At 41.7% G+C, this 25,356-nt stretch overlaps 1 protein-coding gene across 4 annotated transcripts in view; it reads left to right on the top strand.

Moving 5' to 3' along the window:
- mmp28 (matrix metallopeptidase 28) overlaps positions 1–25,356 on the top strand; it is an 85,606-nt gene that overhangs the window by 55,833 nt on the left and 4,417 nt on the right. For 3 of the 4 annotated variants that reach the window (XM_059972982.1, XM_059972983.1, XM_059972984.1), the window contains exons 4-5: positions 9,041–9,262; positions 13,059–13,304. In XM_059972982.1, coding sequence (XP_059828965.1) covers positions 9,041–9,262; positions 13,059–13,304 — 468 coding nt within the window. The remainder of the gene's footprint in view (positions 1–9,040; positions 9,263–13,058; positions 13,305–25,356) is intronic. The other variant, XM_059972985.1, reaches the window with a different exon arrangement.

The raw sequence follows: 25,356 nt of genomic DNA, 5'->3' as shown, positions 1-25,356 counted from the left end.
TCAGAAGTGCTCAATTCATTGTAGCTATCCACACATGTCCTATGCTTCCTTTGCTCCCCTGATCCAACCTTTAATGACCTTTGTTATTTAAATCAGTCACTCTAGATCTTTGGAACCAGTTTTGAAGTGAGTTAGGGTTCTCCATTTCTACTGCTGAGATAAACATCTGGCCCTCTAAGGTGTTGTAAAATTTTCTTTTGATTGAATCAGATATGAGTTATTAATAGCAATAAATTTTAAATTAAGGTGGTTTTAAATTTAAACTCAAAAGTAATTTCCTGTTGTAAAAAGACATTATCAAACTGAAAAGATCAAGAAAATATTGAAATAAAGCTTACAAGCATTTGAACAAGAATGGTAGAGATGCAATTGGCAAAGGGATATAATGTAAATGTAATCATCTCATTGAAGCAAATATTTCAAAAAAAGCTTAAACTATGAATTACCTCCTTGAAATTCAATGTTGATTCAACATTTGAAGGTTGAAATGGTATTGTTGGTTTTAAAAGCACTATCTAAGTTGATTCTTCAATACATTCCCAGGGGAGTGCTCTGTTGCTAGAGACATAATATGTTAGACAAGACTTTAAACTTGCTCATGTACCCAGAATCTGAATCAGGTGTATTATCACTGACACAATGAAACTTTTTGTTTTGTGACTTAAAGGATCCCACTGTCTTTTCCAAGGAAGAGGATGAAACATCCTTGAACCTAGCCACCATACATAGCCTCAGCCCACATGTGAGCTGAACACTGCTCTCTCTTCATTATAGTAGCTTCCAATGTCAGTGGAAACTTAACTCAAAGGTTTTGCTCCCAGGATCAATGTGTTAATAATTTTCTATTCCCTGAGTTTATTCATAAACACATTTCTACTTGTTTTCATTTGGAAAGTGAAGAAGTTAGTACAAAATATATTCAGCGCTGAGGAAGCAATTACATTGAACTCAGAATGTAGAGGACACCTAAGAAATAAAAATAGAAGATCCTCTGTCAATGATGAAGATCATAGCTGATCTTTTACATCTGTATTGCCCTTGTGCAGTAACCACGCACTTTTTTTTTCTGATCTTCTAAGTTTATGGGTGTTCATCTCTTCTCAGATTAAGAGATCTGTCATCCCAGGAATCCATTTGGTGAACACTCCAGTGCCATTGGATGGAAGACCAAGCTGAGATATTCCCGCTGAGGTCTTACCTGTACCCTGTATAATGCTAATTATATGTCTTTATTTTGCTCTTGCAATAAGAGCCTGTACACTATTTATTTTCTGAATAGTTTGCCGTACATTGACTTTCAGTGATTTATGTATAAGGACACCTGGGCCCTTCTGAACAGTGACAGATTTTCATATCTCCATTACCATGTGGATGACTTAACAATTTTCCTTCTTGTGTCTTTGCCCATTCTGCAGTTCTGGTTGAATTCCCTTGAAGCTTCCCTGCCCTTTCCTGGCAATGCACACAGTCACCCAGCTTGGTATCAGTAGACACCTCGATTGTTTTATGCTTGGTCCCCTCGTCTAAATCATTGATATAGATTGTGAACAACCTGTCACAAATTGAAACCTCTCATCCATTATATGGCACCTTATCATAGGGCTTCTTAAAGTTCAAATCCACATTTCCTAATCTTCCTTTCTCTATTCTGTCAGTTACAACCTATAACAGATTTGTTAACTCTGTCCAATCATTTTTTCCTAGACCCCACTTCCTTCTCACCAAATTCCAATATTGTCCCTCCTGTTGAGGTCAGGCTCACTATAGTGCTCTGTTTTTTCCTCTGTCTCTCTCTCCTTTCCAAAAAGTGAAATTACATTTGCCATCATTCTACTCATTATGGACTATTGGAAATTGACAGTCAGTGCACCCAATACAGTATTACCATCTCCAGCCCTATCATAAGCATGGTATTTTGTTCATCAGCTGAACATTTATTAGCTTTCAGCCACATAGATTCTTCCAATACTTCTTTTCTAAACTAATTCTATTTTCTCAACTCATTATTTTCTATACCTATAGTTCTCTGCTATTTAAAGAAGGCCTGTTAATGTTTTCTTCTGTTAAAACTGACTCAAACTATTTGTTTAATTTATCTGCCATTTCCTTGTTACTCAATATAGTTTCTCTTGTCTCAATTTCATCCACATTAACTTTTGCTCATCTTTTCCTGTTTACATATTCAGAGAATCTGCCTTTATGTTTCCTGTTAGATTACTCTAAATTCTACTTTCCTTGTTCTTATCAACATTTTCTCTGCTGAATTCAGAACTTTTAACCTTAAGCCTGTAGTTCTTTTGATAATAAAATCCTTTTCCTCTGATCTAATGTAGTCTAATTTCATTGCCTGCTATTGAACTACTTTGCCTGTTCGGCTTTTGAGCCTCAAAAGGACTTATTTGTCATAAAGTCTGCATCAATTTTCAAAACGTTAGCTATTGCTTGTTTACTTTGAAGGCAGTAGACCAACCTACCATAGCTAATTTATGTCTCTTATCTTTGTGATTTGTTTTGTTAAGAGTTGGGATCCTGGATTCAGATTAAATGAAATAATTTTCAATCTTAATGTTAAATTCTGTCATATTATGATCACTCTTTCCACAATGCCCATTAACTGCAGGATTATTAACCCTTTGTATTACATAATGGTAAATCTAAAAAATCTCTTTCCTTGTTTGTCTTTGATTTAGAAAAGTATGTGCACGTTCTATGACTTCATCCTCTACACAATTGGTTGATACAGTACTTTACATCCCATCTGAGAATAGATGAACAACTCCTTCTTTTGTTCTTGATTTCTTAGCTCAATTCAAATTGATTCTTCTTACTGATCTTTCTGAGCTCAAATCCTTTCAGCTGATTTTATACAATCCTTTATTACCAGGTCTAGGCTATCCCACTCCTTTACTACTTTGCCCCTCTTTTCTAAATATTTTGCATCATGGAATGTTGAATTCACAACTTTGGTTACTTTGCAACCAGGTCTCTGTCAATACGATTGGATTGTACTCATTTACTTAACAGTACCTCTACTTAATAGTACATTTACTTAAATGTACCCATGGTTTAAACTCATCTATCTTGTCACAAATACATTTTTGTCTTTCTACCATTTTTTATACTAGACTTACATTGAGGTTTTGCTATTATACTTTGATGCACTCTGGTTGAGGTTAACTTTTCTGTTTTCTTTACATTTCCTCCAAATATCCCCCAAATTGTGCAAGTAAATTCATGGATTCCCATAGCTGATACAACCATACTTCCTTCAAAACTGCTTCCTGAAAGAATTTAATTTCTTCCACCCGGTTTTTTTTATCTCTGTCACATCTGTCTTAATGACATCAGCTTCTATACCACTGCCCTTATGACTGCTATGTCCCAAAGCTCCCAAACCACCATTGCTCTCTGCCTGGCAAAGCCACTAATGTAGTTAAAGACCCCTCCCACCCAGTCTCTCCTCTTCCTTCAGGCAAAAGATACAAAAGCTTGAGAGCATGTACTATAAAGCTCAAATACAACTTATAACTCCTGAACAGATCTCTAATATGATAAAGGTGAACTTCTGATCTTTCGGTCTACCTCATCATAGCACTAACAGCTTAAATGGCTACTTGCACTGTACTTTCTTTGTAACAGTAACACTCTATTTTGTATTCTGTTATTATTTTCCTCTTTGTATTTCCTTAGTGTACATGTTTGTAATGATCTGATTGGATGGTATATAAAACAAAACTTTTCACTATTTCTCGGTACATGTAACAATAATTAACACAGCTAATAACCATTTCTGTTCCACTCCCTCCAATTCTTCTTCCTCTTAGACACATGATAGAACCCTCATTCCATATTCATTTGGTCAGTTTCTGATATCTCCAATGCAATGCCATCAAGTAACTCGTCTTCCTTCAATATTACAAAGAGAGTGTTCTTTTTTTAAATTGAAGCTTCCACAAGACATGGGAAAGGTAGAAAAGATAGCAAAGCAGCATTGAGGTTTTGATCAGATTAGCCGAGATCTTTTTTGAATTACGGAAGAGCTGAGCGGCTTCTGCCTGCTGCTCATTCAGATCCTCACGTCAACCTGAAATGAACCTGAGAAATTCCTTCAGCTACTGCAGATCCCTATCCATAAACTAGCATTAATGTCTCATCACTGCAGGGCACTGGGATCTTGTTGATAATGGGAGTTTTATACCAACTCATTTGGAAAATGGGAGGATGTTTCCCCATGGAAGTTAAGAGGCTTTTATTTTTTGTCAAGCACATTGAGCTAATGGTCTGCATTAATGGTGTGAGTGGTAATGATTTCTTGGATTTCTTGCCCTCAGCGAAGACAACCTTTGCTCAAGCAAAGACCCACACGCAAATTCCAAACTCTCCCCAATTCTGAGGGGAATCTGGAGAAATATAAGCCTGCAACTACTTCCTGCGCTGACGCTTCAAATTGTTTACTTGGACTGCAATAAAAGTGTTCAGACGACCTTATCTTCCAGAGAATGGTGATTATTCCAAATGGGAGCCACTCCACAGCTCTGTCTACATTTAATGATTTGTTAATGCTAATGTTGGCTAGAGGGATACGCTTTAAAACACTGCAAATAACAAAATTCTGTTCTTTTGCATTTGCCAAGAAATGCAACTGTGGCTGTCGGTTCTCATATTAGAAGGGAACCTCTGATTATCTCAGAGAGATTGCTGAACATTCCAGTGCCCAGTCAACCAATACTTCCTTCCACAGGCTAGCCTGCCTCTCTGTTATGTTACTGGATGGAAGAGAGAAATTTGGGTCTTTCTTTGTGATGATTTTTACAGACCTAAGTTTAAATTAGAAACTCTTTCAGTTCCCAATTACTATTCTTGCTAATGGTCATTGTTGGAGGATAGTATTTTCTGTGATGCATATTCTGGTGGAATAAAACAGACCTACATTGCCAGGTTTTTTCACATCAATAAAACTAATATTTTGAGTACATCTAGTGTTCTTGAGGCCATCAACTTAGAAGGAAACAGTTTTCCCGTGGGAGTGTAAAACTAGAGGCTTAGTGTGTAAGGTAAAAGTTTAACAGGGACTTGAGGGATAACTACGACAAGTTTCACAACATCTGCCAGTGATATTCTGATACCCAATCCATCTAAATGACTATCAAAACTGAACTCACCAGTTGGTTATAAAGACAAACATTGTGGTGGATCCTTTGATATTCCTACTGTGAAACCCTGTCAGTTTCATTAAAGTTAAAAAGTTAAAGTCTGTCCCGGCATCAGGCTGGTGCTTATGCCAGTTTCCGTGGTGTGAAGCAACTGAGAGTACAAGACTCCACCCCACACTCCCTAGATAGGATGCCAGTGTATCGCGAGGTTAACCCCCAGCATTTTGCAGGTACCCATTTTCAGCTGGGTGGACTGGAACAATGTGTGATTAAGTGCCTTGCTCAAGGACACAACCCACTGCCTCGACTGGGGCTCGAACTCACAACCTTCAGATCACTAGTCCAATGCCTTAACCACTTGGCCACACGCCACACGTCAGCTTCATTAAGGACTGTTAATATTTGGCAAATGTTCATTGGAACCCTGGTAAGCTACAGAGTGTTAGTCTCAGGTAAAGCAGCTGGATGAGATGTATTGTTGTACTGCAGTCTTTCTGTAAATCCCCTGCATTCTCTCACCCACTTTCAGCCCTCTGTAAAATTCCAGGTCAGAAACTCAGTACCCCTTGCCCTGTTAACATATGCCTTAAATAGGACCTAACTATGTAAAGTACTAATTCAGTCTTTATGTCTCTCTGTGCCACAGTGACAATGGACTGCTTGATTGGGTGCCAGTGCAATTTGTTGCAATAGTCCGTGAGCCAGTAGGGTTGGTCGGTACCATCTGAGGGGAATAATGCTCATAATGATCTTTGGCAAAAAATCTCTAGAGTTAGAAAATATGTGATGGCATTGCACCAGTGGTAGCTTTGTGTGCTATCATGCATTTTCTAACACTACCCCAAAATAGGCATTTCTGAAAAGCAGCCAATATAAAGTACAACATATATATTCAACCGAGTGGTATTTTGTCTTCAGTGATCCTTCAACATTGAAATTTGTCACAATGATAGCTGAATTCAAGCACTTTTCATCAAATGTTGTTATAATATCCTACATTGAAAACTATATCATTGGTGGCACTCGCAGTACAGTGCCCAATTTCAGTAGTGACTCATTTCATTTTTAGAAAAATATTTGTCTGTTGTTTATTTTGGAAAAGTCAATAAAAACCCTAGGACATATATAATCTCATGGACTTGTAGAAAATTTATTCAGAAATTCCAAGTAAGTAATCGCTTTTTGTATATATTCCATATTAACATCGGTACAGCAGAAAATGTTACCCCCCTCAAAAGGTAAAAAGCCTCATTTGGAGAGATTTCTGGAGTTTTATCAATGTCATGATATTTTCAATATTGTTGTATCAAATCAGAACAATCTTAAGCTTTTGTCATAGCATATAGAATTACAGTACAATAATTCTAATATGGGGTTCCACATGGCCATAACCTAGGCTCCATTTGGTTGTAAAATGAATATATTTAATCAAAGACTGCTTTCCATACTTTATTTTCCATACTTTCATAACCTATTAATAACCATAATGATTTTCCAAGTCTTCCATGTCTTTCACATTTTCATCTGAATTTTCCATACTCTCTGAGGTGGATGCCTGGTTCTCACAGTCTGCTAGTCTACACACGTCAGTACACATGAGGCCATTTGCAACACACATACATCTTGCGAGTGAACATTTTTCTGGACAGTTACAGGCCAGTAGATCCAGGACGGCATCGGGTGCTGGCTGGCCTTCCATCCAGTGCACCAGCAACTGTTCAGTTTCCTCTTCCCTCTTCATCTTTCATCCTCTGCCAACAGGGCTTGGCACTTGTGGGTCCTTCTCCAAATATCTTCTCCATATACCAGCCTGGTAGTTGGCTTGCTGAGCATGTTTTGTTAAGCAGTTCTTGCATGGTGGGAGTTAATGACTTTGGATTTCACCTTTTTTTGGCGCAGAAAAGGTGATACCTGAGCTCATTGACCTTGGCGGTCAATGGTTTTGGAGCATAAAGGAGACATGTAAATGCCTCCAGTTTGTCCATCAGTTCTGGGGAGAGGTCCCATTCCTGACCCAACCCTAAGCATGTGTCCTGAGTTTCCCTGTGGCTGGTCAGAAGTTTTAAGGCACTTGTCTTCCCTTTGCCTGCACAAGTGTTTACAGTGTCACATCCTGTATATGCGTGCAACTTGATGTGAGCCCTACAAACCTCTGTGCCAACAATGGCAGCAACCTTCCTGACGTCTACAAGCCTTGTATGGGTTCTAGTGCCACATTTATAGAACAGTGGGGTCTCAATCTTGTCACAAAATGCTAAAGACATGATAAAGACATCTGGTCTTCTGAGCAGATCACTACAGATTGGTATCCCTCTCTTGTGGCATGGGCAGTATGGAGAAGTAGGTGGCCATCTGCTTCTTCTTGTTGACACTGAAGAGCTGACACCTCCTCACTGTCTTGAGATGTGATTCTCTAACATTTGTCATTCACTGTTGTATACAGAATCTTCTCCAGTAGCTCTGCTCTGTACTCCGCCTTTCTCCATTCATGGACTATGAAGCTAATGAGACTACTTTTGTGACTGACTTTGGTCAGGAAGCTCCTCCACTGCCCCACCATCTGTGTGCCTGTGATACCTTGCAACTCATGACCAGTCTCTTCACCCCATAGAGATCTTTCACTATTCTTGATAGAGTTCTTCTTGTATGTGTCGAACACAACATCTATTCAGCTACTCTGACTGCTTTCCCTCAGAGCCATGTCACAGCATATATTATGTCCTGACTAACTGACTGAACCAGAGTCTTGATGTCCAACAAGCAGTCCAACAAGAAGCCGCTCTGGTTGATCTGGTATGGAGATATGAACACTATCTTTCACATCAGATGGATGGAATGGCCGGAGAGTCATAGTCATTTCCTGTCTAATGATTGATCTGATATGTGATGAAGTCTGATCTATGATCTTGTTGAAATTGGTTGCCTTGGCCCTCCAAACTTTGAGTTTCCTCTGTAGAGTTTGACTTTCCAAGACAACGTTCCTTAATGATACACTTTCAGTAACCATGAACAATTTTCCTTTGTCATCTGGGAATATATCTACTGAATTGCCCAGCTCAGATTCCAGTTTCCTACGAACGTGCTTCCTTGTAGAATCTTGCAGGAGTGTAACTCCACCAGAAAGCATGAAAGAGTCAAGTTTTGTGACCAAAGAAGTGACTTGTACAATCATCTTGCTGGGTATGATATCAGTTCTGATATACATAGAAAGCTACCATCGCTGCAATGCTATCACTTATTTTCTAGCAATAGAGTGTATACCTTGCCAAAAATCACTAAAAGAATTATTCCCCCCAAGTAGTACCGGAGGCCCAAATTTGGGGTCCTGGCTCACGGACTACAAGTCTTGCTTTGCTCTAGCTGATATATAAATGGAAGTTAGTGTATGTTTCCCTAAGGGTAATGGACATCTATCATTGGTGTCTGCTCTAATATGCAAATTGCCTAGAGCATGCTCAATCTAAGGTCAAGATGACATACAGTACTAAAGGGGCATTGCATGAATATGCCTGGTGTTGCTAAATACAGCCAGGTCATCCTCCGAGGTGAATGTAAAAGATTTCATGGCACTTTTCTAATGAAAAGCTAGGGAGACCTTCCACCCACATCTTGATCTAATCCTTCAGTGAGCTGGAATGGTTAGAAGGAGACCTACTCTGCTGACACTGTTGTTTGTAGGAGCTTGTGAACCGTAACTGTTGGCAGTTTATTTCCAAGGTTACAGAGGCACTCTGTGGCTTTAAAGCACCTTTGCACAACCCGAGCTCATGTAGAGTAAAGGAGCTAGCATCAGTGCCTGTCTCTAATCCTGACGCACGGTAAGTGTTTGAATGGCTTGATGTGAGTAAGCTCTGACAATGTCCCCGGCTTTGCTTCCTTCCCTTCAGGAGAGAAATGGTACAAGCACAACCTGACGTACAGAATCATCAACTGGCCCAGGTACCTGGAGCAACACCGAGTGAGGATGGCAGTGAAAACTGCCTTTGAACTGTGGAGCAACGTGTCACCGCTGACCTTCGGGGAGGTACAGGACGGGCCTGCGGACATTCGCCTTGCGTTCTACCAAGGCGAGCACAATGATGGCATTGGCAACGCTTTTGATGGACCAGGTGCTGACTGCTGTCTCATTGTAAGATTCCTATTTAACATGCAGTCTGTGTCCAGATTCAAAGTTATACATTGGTTGCGCACCAGTAGGAATACCATGTACAGTTCTGGTTCCACACTACAGGAAGGATGTGATTACACCTGACAGTGCAAAGGAGATCCACTAGGATGGTACAAAGTCTAATAGAAGACAGCTTCTATTAGTTAAGGATCCTGAGATAGAAAATGAGAGTGATGACAGGAATGACCTTTGCAGACAATTAAGTGCAGTTTCATTTGAAGGGTTAGTGACTGAGGCAGGTGTAATGGAATGAATTTTAATAAACCTTCTGCTTGCACCAACCCATCCTGTGCCATTTGTTGGGACATTGGAAAAAATTTATCAGGGTTCTAACATGGAGTCCAGTAAGAGAGGCCCTTTTGGAAACTTCCCTTTTGTAAACCTGTAGGAATTAAATAGATGAATTGTAAAAGGATGCAGCGCTGAAGGCACAGAGAGCAAGTTAGATGCTATTGGGACTATTTCTGCTGTGCAGTGTGAACATCAGACTGGGCTAACGTCCTAATTGATAGTGCAGCAATAAAATTAACCCACCAATAATCCAGAGAGGTCCAGGGTTGCTTTTTTTTAATTGGCAGGACCTGTAAGCTCATTCTTCAAAGAAATAGTCCCATTATCAATGCTTCATCTCAATAAAGAGTCAGAATCTGGGCCCTAATGAAGCAGCGACAAGATATAGAGTCACAGGACTTCAAAACAGGCCCTTCTGTCCAACCGGTCCATGCTGACCATGATCTCAAACTAAGCTAGTCCATGTTGGCCCATATCTCTCTAAATATTTCCTATCCATGTGACTGTCCAAGTGCCTTTTAAATATTGTAATATTTATTCATTTAGAGTTGCAGCATGGAACAAGTCTTTCTGGCCCAATGAACCACCTATTTAACACTGTCACAATCACAGGACAATTTACAATGACCAATTAACCTACCAGCTTGTGAGGGGGAACCGGAGCACTCAGAGTAGATCCACTCACTCACGGGCAGAAGGTACAGACGGCGTTGGAATTGAACTCCTGAATGCCCGACCTGTAACCGTGTGGTACTACTGTGGCACCCACAATATAGTGCCTGATCTGCTTCCTCTGGCAGCTCACTCCATGTACCGACCACTTTCTGAGTGAACAAGTTGCCCCTCAGCTTCCAATTAAATTGTTCTCCTGTCACTTCAGCCAATGCACTCTAGTCTTGTTTCCACAACCCTGGGGAAGTGTACTCGCCCCTATCTATGCCCCCCATTTTATACATTTCTAAAAGATCAGCTTTCATTCTCCTACCCTCCAATAGAAAACGTCCTAACCTGCTCAACATCTTTGCATAACTCAATCCCTCATGTCGCAGAAACATACTCCTAAATCTCCATTGCACTCTTTCCAGCTAAATGGCATCTTTCCCACAGCAGGGTGAGCAAAACTGACCACAACAGTTCTCTCACAGTTGATGGACCTTGAGGCCGGATTCCGTCATGGTCTCAAAGTGGTAGTCAGATTCCTAGTTGACTCCTTTGCCCATGGCCTGGAGTGGAAGTAGGGGCTTTGCTCAGCTTTCCAAGCTGATACCTCAGACCAGGTTGCTTTCCTGACTGTGCCTGGAAAATCACAATAAAGATCACCACACAACAAGCCCTTTGGTGGCATGTTATCTGAGAACTTAACCTTCATTTTAAGAGATATCTTGGGTGTTCAGTTCCAACCATAACTATGAATGTTCTCAGAGAAAGGTCATTGTGTTTCACCATATGTGCCAATAACCCTGTTCGCCAGTATTTTTCAACACTTGCCTTCAGCTTCATCTTGGCTAGTTGCCCAGGGGCTTACGACTCCTCCCGGTGCCTGGAGTAACCGAGGTGTTCAGTCTCACGTCCTTGTTAAGTCTGCTGGCTGCCTATAATTCCCCTAAGCTTTGTTCTTGCATGCATCTGTCAAGCCCAGCCGTCCACATCTCACTTCTGATCTCAGGAAAACTGCTTCAACGAAATATTAATTGCTGTTGGGACTTCCTAAGGGTCCAGCTTATTGGTTTCGCAAAGTAACCTGGCTATTGTTCAACTTACAGAAATCTGATTTTATGGACTTGAATTCCAATGAGTTGAGAATTTAAGGTCAGGGGCTAGTCACGCTCAGAGCTGTGTCACAGCTGGTTTCCAGTTGAGGCGGCTTGCTCCTGAACCTTGCTGTGTTCTTGCTCCAGGGTTTGTTACAGACCAAAGGCAGAATCTAAGACAATGATTGTCATCTGGTGGCACCTTTCCATCATCTCTATTACAATCTTGTCTCACTTCTTGTTTCACTTCTCGTGTCCAAATATTTTATTGCGCACAGATTTACACATCTTCACTGTAAGTGACATAAACTTCCATCCCAAAGTGCTTTTTCCCAACTTCTGGCCATTTTGACCTATATTGGCTTTTTTTTATGCCTCTAAAAGTCTGGGAAAGGATTGGGAGGCATTAAAACTGGAATAAGGTGTCACCAAACCATATTTGCTGTTTTTGTGCTAAATCAAACTGTTGGAGGAACTCAGTGGGTCAGGCAGCATCTATGGAGCCAAAGGGCTGCTTAATGATTCATGTCAAGATTCTGCTGGGGATTTGTTCTGAGAGTGTGCAAGTCATCTATCACAGCTATAGAGGATGTTAAACAGACACATCTTTAAACAGATGAATCTCTAAGTGGAGACTCTCTAATCAGGTACATACACAAAACTTGCATGCCTTGTTTGTGTAAGTTGCTTTGGCCAATGAGAGGAACCCAATGTTGTCACTTACTTCCAGTTACACCACTGGCGTTTAGGGTGAAAATGAAAGTCCTCCATCTCTGGCAGTGTTCAGGGCTTCTTTCATCATCTCAGTGGCTTCCTCTTGGTTTTCACTATCATCAGTCATGTAAATCCCAGGTGGAGACTCAGGAATACCATCACACTCAGATGTAGAAGGATTCTTCATTGATATTTCCATAACAATTCTGTTTTACCGTTCAGGGTTGTTAGTCCTGAGCTGAACCCCCTGAACTTGGAGGAACAATGGCCTACTCTTAGCCTGTCTTCTACCCCTTGACCTGTTTGGCATGGGTGATCCTACCAGAGTCAAAGCATAAAGCCCTGACTCCAGCCAACATAGCTCTCCGGGTCATTGAGGCACGCAAGCCTCCAAACCACGACAAGGTTGTGGTCCTCTTGGAGGAAAGTTGTAACTGTCAGTTATCATCTCCTTGTGTATAATCTTTCAGCCTGATCTCTGTGCAAGAAAGTTAACCTTCAGAACCATAAACTGCAAGCTTTTATGTTCCATTCTCCCTTCAAAGTCAAGTTAATTTCAGACTAACAGTGGCAGTGGCTGCTAAGCTCTTAATACCATGATTCAGATTTGTGATTATATAAGGTTTCGGTTTGTTCTTCTGAATCACTATTGATTCATCCCTGAAGGAACCACTAATCCTGAGTAATGTCCAGCATTAAAGAAATGATTTGGTGGTTGAAACTTTGGGCAGAAATCAGGATCAGGAAAATAATGTTAGCTTTGAAGCTTGTTGATGTGAGTGGTGTTGTGTGGCATTTGGCTGATTGCATTGTGCTAATGATAATCTACCTGGGATTTAGGCAGTTGTGATTTTGGTCAGACAACTTCCTAATGCATTGAGCAATGTATTACAGAGCTCACTTTTTAACCCTATTTACTTATAACTATATTTGGATTCTGGAAATCCCACAAATGTCCTGAACTTGCTTTCCCTGTTACAGGTGGAGCCTTGGCCCACGCTTTCTTCCCCCGAAGAGGAGAAGCCCATTTTGACAATGATGAGAGATGGTCCCTGAACCAGGGCAAAGGCAGGAACCTGTTCATCGTCACTGCACATGAAATTGGACATACACTGGGCTTGGAACATTCTCCCGTCAAAAATGCCTTGATGTCTCCATTTTATAAAAAGTTAGGCCGAGACTTTATCCTCAATTGGGATGACACCATGGCCATTCAGAAACTATATGGTAAGCTTTAGATTCAGATTATTTGTCCACAGTAGTTAAAGCAATTTATTACATAATTAAGATTCAAGGATGCTTTTAAAAACATTGAAAAATGTGCAGAATCTGTACCAACATCTGGGGCTCTCTGGCTCCTAACCACTCAAAATGGAAGAGGAGTTAATTTGGTGCACAAAGGCCCAGCAAAAAACAGCACAAGGAGCACGCCACCTCACTAATCAAGCATTCATTCGTATTGCCAACCTCTTCCTTCCACACGTGTGCCAGAGCCCGTGGTTGCCATAGTGATCTCATCAAAGTCCAAAGAACTGCACTGGAAGTAGCTTATTCCAATCCTGATGACTTGTGTAAAAAGAAGAAGGCAAAACTCTACTAAAAGCAAGAGGCAAAGAGGTTAATTTTCATCTAAGGATAGAGGTGAAAGATCCATAGTGGAAGGAGGATCCAGTGTGATCACAAAATGTCAAGGAAAGTGAAGGTAAGTCAGAAAGACATGATTACAATGAGCAACAAACTGACGGGTGATGTTGTCACAGAAGACTGGGCAGTGTCCCTGCACTAACTCGGAAGGGAAGAAGATCAAGCCTGGCAAGTTGGTAGCATAAAGACTTAAGGGGAAATACTGTGAGGAACAATGCCAAGAAGTTGGGAAAGAGAAAAAAAGTTTAAGTTTCTTTCTGGCATAGAATGACACCACATCAAATCTATGCCAGCTTTCGGAGCATTCCCATTAAACTCATTCCCCACCCCACCCCCATGTTAAGTCAAGTTGAGTTCAGTAGTTCCATTTAATATCAGTGAAATGTATACAATAGACATCCTGAAATTCTTGTTATTTGCAAACAGAAGAGTGTCCCGAAGAACATGTGACAGTAAAAGTGTTAGAATGCCAAAGCCCCCCCAATCCCCCCTCTCATGCATAAGCAGCAATAAAGCAACTCCATGTCTGCTACCTTCTTCAACAAAAAAAAATCACCAAGCATGCAATAGCAAAGCCCCCAAGAGAGACCATAATCTGCAGTCCAACAAAAACCAATCATTCATCCAACAATTCAACATAACACTTGCTCTCTCTCTGATAAAGGGACAGAGAGGTGTCGCCCTTTCACAGTGAGAGGGGAGACGCAACAAAACAACTTGCTGATTTGTCATGTGCACAAGTACAGAGGGGTACAGAATAACTTGCAACAGATCTATTAGGCATGTACGTAGGTAGAGACAACATACAAAATGTAAATGATACTCAAGTTATTTAAGAGAGTTAAGAGAAAAGAAAGATGGTGTAATGACAAACAGCCTACTAACACATAACCTATTCTCTCCGACATACTTACAATCCTCCCACTGGCTACGTACGCACAGGCTAATCTACAGTAGGCAATTAATAGCGCATTGTCATACAGGAGGAAGGCAGAGCATCTGAGTAAACCCATGTAGTCATAGGGACAGAATGCAGACCACACACGGTTAGTAGTGGAGGCCAGGATTGAATTTGGGTGAGCCTGGCTGAGAGACAGATGATATTCCCAGAATGCCCATGTCACACCTTGGGGTACGTGAAGCTCATGTAGTTGGAGACCAGAAGGAGAGAAAGTGGTAAAACCAAGCCCAGGAATGAGATATGAACAGATTGTGTTCAAAACCAGAGGATGAAAACGAGAAATGATTTTGAATAAAACCTGTTAGATGAAAGGGGAGGGAGAAGGGTGAATGAGTTGCATTGACAATGTAAGCTTTGAAGGTTCACAAAGATTACATTTTCCGGAGCAGAAGTGGACCTGCACCCGGTGTTAATTTGTCACTGGTTGTTTCTGGAGGTCAGTGAATGGAGACAAGGTTGAGCAGATCAGCAATGACGGGCCAGTCCCACTGGATTCTGAGACCCTTAGCAGTGTAAATAATGCGCAGGACCAAGTACTGGTAAACCCTTGATAACTTTTACTACTCCTGAGGCAGAATTACCGATTGGACTTGGAGTGTTGGAAATGCGACCCTTCTACCTCATGTCCATTTGAATTTTCATTATTGCTCACTATGAAGTTACTGCTCTTCACAGAGACGGAGATATAGTAGGAGTTAAGAGCTCAGGTAACCCAAACCTTATGAAGAATTATCACGAGATTCTGTCAATGCTGACAATCCAGAATAACATCCAAAATGCTGGAGAGACTCAGCAGGTCAGATTCACCTACGGAAATGAATAACCAGTCGATGTTTCAGGCCAAGTCCCTTCCTCAGAACTCTTAGAAATGATAAATTTGTAAATAATATGTGGGCCAATCTGACCCAAGTTGTCCTGATTTCAAATGAATATGGATGAGGAATTGAGCAACTTGTATTGCTGTACATATTCCAAGTGGTTTAAACAGAATTCCCATGTAACTTGTCCTCAATGACTATATGATCCTTATAGGTGAGGGCAACCATTTGGACCATCAGACAGTGATACAGTGACTGGAAGGAACTACAGAGTTCTCTCTTTTCCTCCCTTCCACCGGGCACAAGATACAAAACCTCGAGAACATGCACCACCATGCTCAAGGACGGCTTCTATCCCACTGTTTTAAGACTCTTGAATGCACTTCTTACACAATAACGATGAATTAGAATCAGGTTTAATATCACTGGCATATGATGTGTAACTTGTTAACTTTGTAGCAGCAGTACAGTGCAATACATAATAATAGAAGAAAAATATGAATTACATTCAGCGTGTGTGTATATAATAGTTAAATATTTTATGCAAAACCGTAACTAAAAAAATAGTGAGGTAGTGTGTGTTCAGAATCAGGTGGCAGAGGGGAAGAAGCTGTTCCTGACTGATTGAGTGTGTGCCTTCAGGCCCCTGTACCTTCCTCCTGATGGTAGCAATGAGAACAGAGCATGAGCTCTTGATCTGTCAGTCTACCTTGTTATTGCCCTAGCACTTTATTTGTATCCTTTATTGACTTGCACTTCCTCTGTATCTGTAATACTCTGCTTTTGTTTCCTTTCGTGCAACTTCAGTGTATTTGTATCTAAAAGAATTGTCTGAATAGTATAGAAACTTTAAAACTTTGATCTGAATTTTGGTAGGTTTGACAATAATAAGCCAATTACCAATTATCAATACTACACACATCAAGTTCAGCATTAAATTGGTTCTATTCTAATAACTCCAGGATTTGCAACTGACCCCTTTGCAACTAACTCCTTTTTTCAGAGGGGTTAGTTTTATTCGTGGCTTACTTTGTGGATGAATAACCTCACTGTGTAGGTTCCACACTGTCTTTCAGTAGGTCTTGCTTGTACATTTGTTCCACCCTGGAAATTTAATTGAAAACAATATTTTGAATTTACTTTTCACAGAAGTAAAGCACTTTCCAAACCTAATGTATTACCTTCAATGTTGCAGTGTTGGAAGATATCTTGTATAAAGTAACTTCTCTGTTGGACACCTAGTATTTGGTTCTTCTAACTATATTCTCTGTCTGTTTTTCAAAAGTTGTTTGGTGTTGCTAGGAAAGTATTCCAACCTAGGAAATAGGACAAGGAGTAATGCACGTGGCCCATTGAGCCTGCTCTGTCAATCCACTTTTTTGCCTGATTTTCATAAGCCTTGCTTCCTTCACAGTCCAGACATCTATCTGTATCAAATATGTTCAATGACTGCTCCACAACACTGTGTAAGAGTCACAACATTCTGAGGGAAATCATTCTAAAATGCCATCTTAGATGGGAGACCCAGAAACCTGAAACTGTGCCCCCTAGTTCTAGGCAACCCAAGGAATGAAGTCCTCTCGGTGGGAGCTCCAGAAAAGTTTGGACAAGCAAAGAACATTCTTCCCAGGATTTCTTCAGTTAAGTCTGGCTCCTGCTGTGGTTTGTGGATGCAGACGTTTTCTGGTTCCTTCATGTCTCAGGAATGGAACAATGTGTGAGAGGCATAAGAAATTCCTACCGGAGGAACAAATCACAGAGCATATTGGGTATGACATGGTGGTCGACAAGACCTTAAAGTTAGCAAAGCGCACCTAGAAAACGAGAGAGGTAGATTGTAACACTGGATTGCTGAGCTTTTGAAACCCAACCTAATGTCCATTATTGCTGTGTTTAGCTAGTGCTGGTAATAAAATTACATTGGAAAACGGTGTACAATCTGTATAATTGGCAAAAGCTAGAATGCCTTCTCCTTAGACCTTCCTGCCTCATTTCATTCTTCCTCAGCACAACCCTCAAGCCAGCCCCTGAAAGCCATAGTGAAGGCAGCTCTGTACATTGATGGGGGATAAGTCCTGGCCTCACCTGGGCTGGAGAAATGAAAACAATTGCGCTAGTGAGAACTAACCTCTACAATTTTAATCCACAATTATTTCAGCTGACCAGGAACTGGCAATTTTGCAAGAGAGAATCAGAAAACCAGAGCACAACAGACCATAATTCCAGTGCGTGGGTTGACTGTGGGGTGAATAGACACTGGGAAGTAGTCCCCTGACTTATATGGTCCAAAGTGGAACATTTCCAGCAATATTTGTGGAGTAATTATTTCTTGAAAAATAAACTGGACGGCACCAACTGGATAGGCCATTGTGAATGGTTACTGTCTCTTCAGGAATTCCAGCCCAGTTCTGGGAGATTCGTGAAATTGCTTCTGTATTACTGAGTGAGATGGCAGATTAGACTGGCTTCCTGATAAGGCTGCTTGTTGCTGTGAGGTCACAAAGTCCACTGCTACTCCCATTCTCCACAGGGTCTATGCAAAGGTCTTCTGTAAGAAAATGGAGTAATTAGGAGCAGGGTGCTAAAGTAAGGCTTTTCTTTTACATTGAGCAATCAGTTATGAATCCTCTGGAGACACCCTGCTTGGAAATGCTCAGATGCAGATCTCCATGTACTGAATTTCCCATGCTCGACTGCTGGGAGCAATGTTGGTTGTGTGCCAGGTATTTTTCACAGGAGCAGAGAGTCAGTCCATGGAATTAACTGTCAGCTGCTAGGACTTTCTTCTTGCATTTGGAAGAGGTTGTATTCAAATTCGACTCTGGAGAGAAAAGGACAAATTTGAGGTGACCCAGTGTAGTGCTTTTGGGGTACATTACATCACAGCCTCACCTACCTTTTTCAATGAACTCAGCTACAATGTTCTGGTTAATGCCGGGGCTCCCTGGGTAACCAGTGATCTGCCTTATGAAATTGACTTTACACAAATTTTCCTATACATTTTTCAAGTTAGCATCATTTGTTTAATAATAAACTGTTTCATAACAGTGGGGTTGTGAGTGATAATAAATCAGCCGTAATAGAAAAATGGAACAGATTCGATGGCCGACTATCTTGTGAAATTCGTTAATGGCTACTGTATATATTACATTTGTAATTATGGGCCAGGTGATTCCTCGGTGAAGTGAAAGAAAAAAGGCAAGTTTATGCACAGCGATACAGTAAAGGTAGTTACAGAAAATGAAAGTTTCTGACTTCCAGAGACATCAGCTTACACACAGTGCTATGGAGCAAAATGCTTATGTAACAGTGAGGGTACATAGACAAATGATGAGTGCATGGAATTATGATGTCATGGCTCTTACAGAGATTTAGCTGTCACAAGGGCAGGATTAGCTACTTGATGTTCTGGGGTTTAGAGGTTTTATAAGGGACTGGAAAGCAGGTAAAAGGGTAAGGGGGTTGGGACTATTAGCATTACTAATCAGGGAGAGTATCACAGCTGCAGAAAGGGAAGATGTCATGGAGGAATTGTCTACTCAGTGTGAGTCAGAAACAGGAAGGGAGCAACCGCTCTATTTGGAGTATTCTAAAATCCCCACCATAGCAACAGGGACACTGAGGAGCAGACAAGTAGACAGACATTGGAAGGACAACAAAATAACAGGGTTGTTGTCACGGGTATTCTCAGCTTCACTAATACTAATTGGCAACATATGTTAGGTGTGTCCAGGAAGGACTCCTGACACAGTGTGTAGATGGGCTGACTTGAGGAAAGGCCATACTGGAGCTAGTACTAGGCAATGAATCTGGTCAGGTGTCAGATCTCTCAGAGATAGTAACCATAACTCCCTGACATTCGCCATAGCCATGGACAAGATTAGGAGTAGAGAGTATGGGAAAGTATTTAATTGGTGGAGGCCTAATTATGAGGATATTAGGCAGGAATTTAGGTTTAAATTAGCAGAGACGTTCTCAGAGAAATATACAGTGGAAATGAAGAGGTTGTTTAGAGAGTACAGCACAGTGCGGGATTCTGGATAGATTTGTCCAATTGAGGCAAGGAAAAGATGGTTGAGTGCAGGAAAAAAGGTGGAACATTTATTCAAGAGGAAGAAGGATGCTTATTTAAGGTTTAGGAACCAAAAATAAGGCCAGGCTCTTGAGAGTTATAAGATAGTGCCGGGAAGGAGCTTAAGAATGGACTTAGGACAGCTAGGTAGAGCTAGACATGAGAAAGCCTTGGCGAGTAGCAATAAGGAAAACCCCACGGTGTGCTACAAGTATGTGAAGAACAGGAGGATGACCAGAGTGAGGATAGACCTAGCCGGGGATAAGGTGGAGGGGGGAAACATGTGCATGCAGGCAGAGGAGGTAGGAGACATCTTTAATTAATACTTTGCTTCACTGTTCACCAGTGAGAAGGACCTGGATGAATGTGAGGTCAGTGTAGAACAGACTCATGTGCTGGTGCCTGTTGAGGTTAAGAAAGAGGAGTTTTGGAACGTTGAAGAACATTAAGATAGTCACCAAGGCCATATGTGATATACCTCAGGTTTCTACAGGAAGAGGGAAGAGATTGCTGGGGCATTGAAGATGATCTTTACATTCTCACTGGCTACAGGAGTAGTACCAGAGGATTGGAAGATGGCAAATGTTGTTCATTTGTTTAAGAAGGGTAATGGGGATAATCTTGGGAATTATGGATCTGTGAGTCTTACGCCAGTGGTGGAAAGGCTAGAAGAGAGGATTCTTAGGGTCAGGATTTCTGAGCATTTGGAGAAGTATAGTGTTATGAAGGATAGTCAGCATGGTTTTGTGAAGAGCACTTGTACCTCATGAGGCTGATTGACTTTTCCGAGGAATTGACAAAACAAGTGACTGAAGGTAGAGTGGTCAGTGTGGATTTTAGTAAAGGTGTCACAGAAGGCTAATCTGGAAAGTCCAAAAAGTCACATGGGATCCATGGGAAATGTGGTTATGTGGATTTGGAAGACAGAATGTGATAATATATGGATAGTATTTTGCCAGGAGGTCAGTGACCAGTGGTGTTCCACAGGGATCTGTTCCAGTATCCTTGCAGTTTGTGATTTTTATAAATGACATAGATAAGCAAGTGGAAAGCTGGGTTCGTAATTTTGCAGATGACATGAAGATTGGTGGTGTTGCGGATAATGCAGAAGGTTGTTGAAGGAACAACGGGATATTGACAGAACGCAGAGCTGAGCTAAGAAGTGGTAGGACCAGTTCAAAACAGAATAGTGTGAAGTGATACACCTTGGAAGATCAGACTTGAAGGCAGAATACAAGGTTAATTTCAGAATGCTTAGCAGTGTGGAAGAACAGAGGGATCTTGGGGTCCAAGTCCTTGGATCCTTCAGATTTGCCACACAAGTTGATAGGGTGGTTAAGAAGATATATGGCGAGTTGGCTTTCATTGTTCAGGGATTGAGTTCAAGAGCCATGAGGGCATGTTGGAGTTTTACAAAATTCTGATTAGGCCACACTTGGAGTATTGTGCTCTGTTCTAGTCACCTCAGAAAGGGTGTGGAAGAATTTGTGAGGGTGCAGAGGAGATTTACCAGGATTCTACCTGGATTTGAGAAATGTTTTGTGAGGAAAGGTTGAGCACACTAGGGCAAAGGAGAATGAAAGGCAACTTGATAGAATCTCTTTGGAGCAAAGGAGAATGAAAGGCAACTTGATAGAAGTGTAAGATTATCAGAGGCACAGATGGAATGGACAGCCAGCTCCTTCCTCCTCGAGTGGCAATGTCTAATACTAGAGGGCATCAAGAAGTGTCAGAGGCTTTTTAGAGGGAGAGTGGTATATGCCTGGAATGCATTACCAGGGTTGGTGGTAGAGGCTGATACATTAAGGACATTTAAGAGACACTTAGATAGACACAGGGATGTAAGAAAAATGGAGAGAAATATGGGCTGTGTAGGATGGAAGGGTAAGATCGATTGAGGAGTAGGTTAGGGGATGACACAAAATTGTGGGCCGAAGGGCACCTACAGTGCTGTACTGTTCTATGTAACCTTAGTTGGTAATATTGATTTCAAGATCTTGCTGTGCCATCTCTTTTCCCAGATCACAACAGTGAACAAATAATGCTCTTAGGGATTTTCAGAGCTCTTAAAAGGCTATGATATAAATGCAAGTTTTTTGTTTTAATCCAGAAACCCAACCTATCAACTTCTACTTATATTTCCTTAAGGTTTGCCCCACACAAGGGACATACAATTGCAATAGCAACTTCAATTGATATAGCTACCTGAATATAAGAAAAGTCTCCAAGGGAGCTCATGGGAATATTGTTCAACACAATTGAGAGTGAGCTGTATAAAGTGGTGATGGATCACATAACCAAAGGTCTGGTAGAGGAATGAACATAAGGAATACCTGAGAGAGAAACAGTGGTTAAGAGGTTCAGGGTACCAAATGGCACCAGTGAGTTCTGATACATTACCGATCCTCTTCACTCCCACTTCCACTGTCGCATGGTCCCACTGCGATCCTGCACACACCGAAAGACACTGATTCTCCATTAGACTTCCTACTCCCCCTCCTTTCACAGTGGTCTGAGTGGCATTGAACAGAGAAACCAAGATATTGCAAGCTCAAGGCAACTGAAGAGGTTAAAAAGCTGAATTTCATCATTTGGTGATGACTTTGCAGTGTAATTTAGGAAGAGCTAATCTGTAAACAGCCAAACGAGAAATGTGTGGCATTTTGTGGCATAACTGATGCAATCTGCTGGGAGGCTGAGGGATCTCGACTGGAGTGGCGCCTGTCGGCTTTCTACGGTTTGGCTTGTGCTGTGGGGATTGGGTTGTTATTGTTAACACAGTGCAATCACCATTACCCTAACAGGCCTGGGGACAACAACACTGACTGGTTCATTAAGAGTTCGGATAAACAGTTGCGAACAGATATTGCACTGAAAATTCTTCAGTGTGGGGTCAGTAGGTGATGGGCAATCATGGCCATTTATCTCACTGGACGTGTTCTCTTTCTCGCACACAGTCTCTTACTAACATTGACTTTCACTTTCTCTCACTTGCAGTTGCTGTATTTCTGCTTCTCTGTGAGCGTTGCAATAATTATTTATCTTCCTCTCACTCTCTCTTTATGCAAAAACATAGTTCTGCTCTCTTTATATGTGAATCCACTTTGTTGTGCTCTCTGTGTCTCTACTTGTATATGTCAGATTTGCCCAAGTGGATTCTTGTTTCTGGTGACATGACACTCTCTCCGACGGTGGGTGTTACATTCCTTTCACACACCTTTCCACCTCTGTCTCCATGATTTTACTTCTGTATATGGTTTCTCTCTCCATCTCTCAATCTCTCTATTTCTCTTGGTGAGTATCTCTCTTACTCTTCCTCCCCTCTGTCTCTCTCCCTCTTCCCACTTTCTCTCCCTTACTCTCTCCCCCTCTTTCTTTCCTTCTCCCTCCCTCCTCTCTCCCCCTCTCACCTCTTTCTATTCCTCTTTCTCCCACTCCTGTTCTCCCTCCCTTTCTCTCTCCCCTCCTTCTCTCTCTCTCCCTCCCTCACTCTCTCCCTTTGTCCTGATTTTCCCTCTCTTATTCTTTCCATCATGTCCTCATCCTTGCTCTCCCTTTTTTCGTCCCCCTCCTCTCTGTTTTCTCTCCCTCCTCCCTCCCATTTTCTCTTTCCCTCTTCACTCCCTCTCTTCCATTTTCTCTTCTTCATCCCTCCTCTCTTTTTTCCCTCTACCATTCTTTTCTCGTTTTCTCTCTCCCTCCCTCTCTCTCTCTCTTCCCTAACATTGCAATGCTTCTACACTCAGCTCTTTGCTGATTATAGTTATATAAATTTGCAATGGTCACAATTGCCCTCCTGCATGGTAATATGAAGCTACTGTAACTTAGGTGTGAAAATCCATGAGTGATGCACAAACTCATGGCCTGCTGAATCTTTAGTGAAAATCTCTTACAATGTAGCATTTAGACAGAATTAATAGACTACCCTGTAGGCAATTTCAAATATGACAAAGTATCTGAGATCCATCAAGTTCTGCCATTTACCTGAAGGTCTGTCTTGAAGGTAATTTATTACATTCATTTCTGATATTGATCAGTTGCAGTTTTAGAAAATAGATTGTTAACTTCAGCCTCAACTTCCCTGAGAAAACAGATGGTTGCGGAGTTATGAGGCTATTAAAGAATTTCATGAAGGGGAGGGGAGTGAGGCAGTCCACATTCCCAAACCACAAAGAGTTTTAGCAACCTCGTTTGAGAGTACGTGACCTTTTCAGATGGCTTGTCATTATCCTAGTGGTGGTTTCAGTCAGTGCAGTGCTGATACTGGATCATCGTTAGTTTTTCTGTAAAATTCTCAACCTTTGAAAGCACAGGGACGTCTTCGAGTTGCAGTGCCTCCAAGGGGCGCTGAGGATCCCCATCACCCAGGCCATGCCTTGCTCTCATTACTACCATCATGAAGGAGGAACAGAAGCCTGAAGGCACACACTCAGTGATTCAGGAACGGCATCTTTACCTCTGCCAACGGATTTCTGAATGGATGTTGAACCCGTGAACACTACCTCACTACTTCATTTCTACTTTTGTACTATTTACTTAATTTTACTGTTATTTATATATATATATACACACGCACAAAGTAACTTGGCTTAAAATGCGCCAATGAATTCCACAGATTCACCACCCTCTGGCAAAAGAAATTCTTCCTCATCTCTTTTCAAAAAGGACATCCTTCTATTCCAAGGCTGTGCCCTCTGGTCCTAGACTCTCCCACTGTTAGAAACATTCACTCCATGCCCAATCTGTCGAGGTCTTTCAATATTTGGTAGGTTTCTATGAGAATTTCCCCCTCCAATTCTTCTAAACTCCAGTAAGTACAGGCCCAGCGCCTTCAAACGCTCCATAGACATTAACTCTTTCTTTACCAGGATCATTCTTATAAATCTCTTCTGGTTCCTCTCCAATGCCAGTACGTTGTTTCTTAAATATGGACCTTAAATCTATGGGTGGGTTCTCCCTCGCTCCCCTCACTCCATTACCCTAGGACACTATGACTATTGTGTGTGTCTGAATTAGTACTTTCAGCACCACAAAAATACTTCTGACAGAAATCAATACCTCCCCCACCCCCTGCCCCAACCGAATGGTTCACATGATTCTTCAACTCAACATGCTGTCAGTGTCTGCATTCCCACCCTGTGGACCTCTGCCATGGACAGCTTAATCACAATCTTTTCCTTGGGTGGCCTCAGTGTTGAGCATTCTGCCTCTGAGTCAGGGGCTCAAGACTCGCTCATGACCCAAGCTCCCGGTTTTGCCTTTACTGTGCGAGTGCTGCACTCTGTTGGAGGTTCACTGGGGCCTTCCCAAATGGAGGACAAACCCCGGCCCGCGCTTGGGGGAAGAGCATTGAGAATGGTGGCACAGCTTCGCAGTTCCAGGTTAATTCAGTCTGTGTGGAGGCTGCATGTTCTCCCTGTGACCGTGTGAATGTATTTGGGCATGTTCCCTAAGTATCACAGTGGGCAGGGCATGAGTACAGGATGGTAGTGCCATTGTTCAACAGCTCGAGACCTGGGATCAATCTTGACTCTGGGTAGGGTTTGCACATTCTCTTAACCCTCTGTCTTTGCTGGAATTCTCCAGTTAACTCCTGCATCCCAAGGATGTGAAGAGCAATGCGATGACTGGCTCCTGTCAATTGCTCCTTGGGAATGTTTAACAATCAGTGTTGGAGTGGGGTGGATAACGTAGGGATAGTGTAGGATTACTGCATGGGCTAGAGGGGCTGTGAGACTCTGTTAGGGAAGTGGCAAAGGATTAAGGAAAGCATTAGTGCTATAA

This window comes from Hypanus sabinus, chromosome 6 (genome assembly GCF_030144855.1).
Source record: "Hypanus sabinus isolate sHypSab1 chromosome 6, sHypSab1.hap1, whole genome shotgun sequence".
NCBI lineage: Eukaryota > Metazoa > Chordata > Chondrichthyes > Myliobatiformes > Dasyatidae > Hypanus > Hypanus sabinus.
Note: the sequence above shows the minus strand (reverse complement) of the source record. Positions and strands in the feature narration are given on the sequence as shown.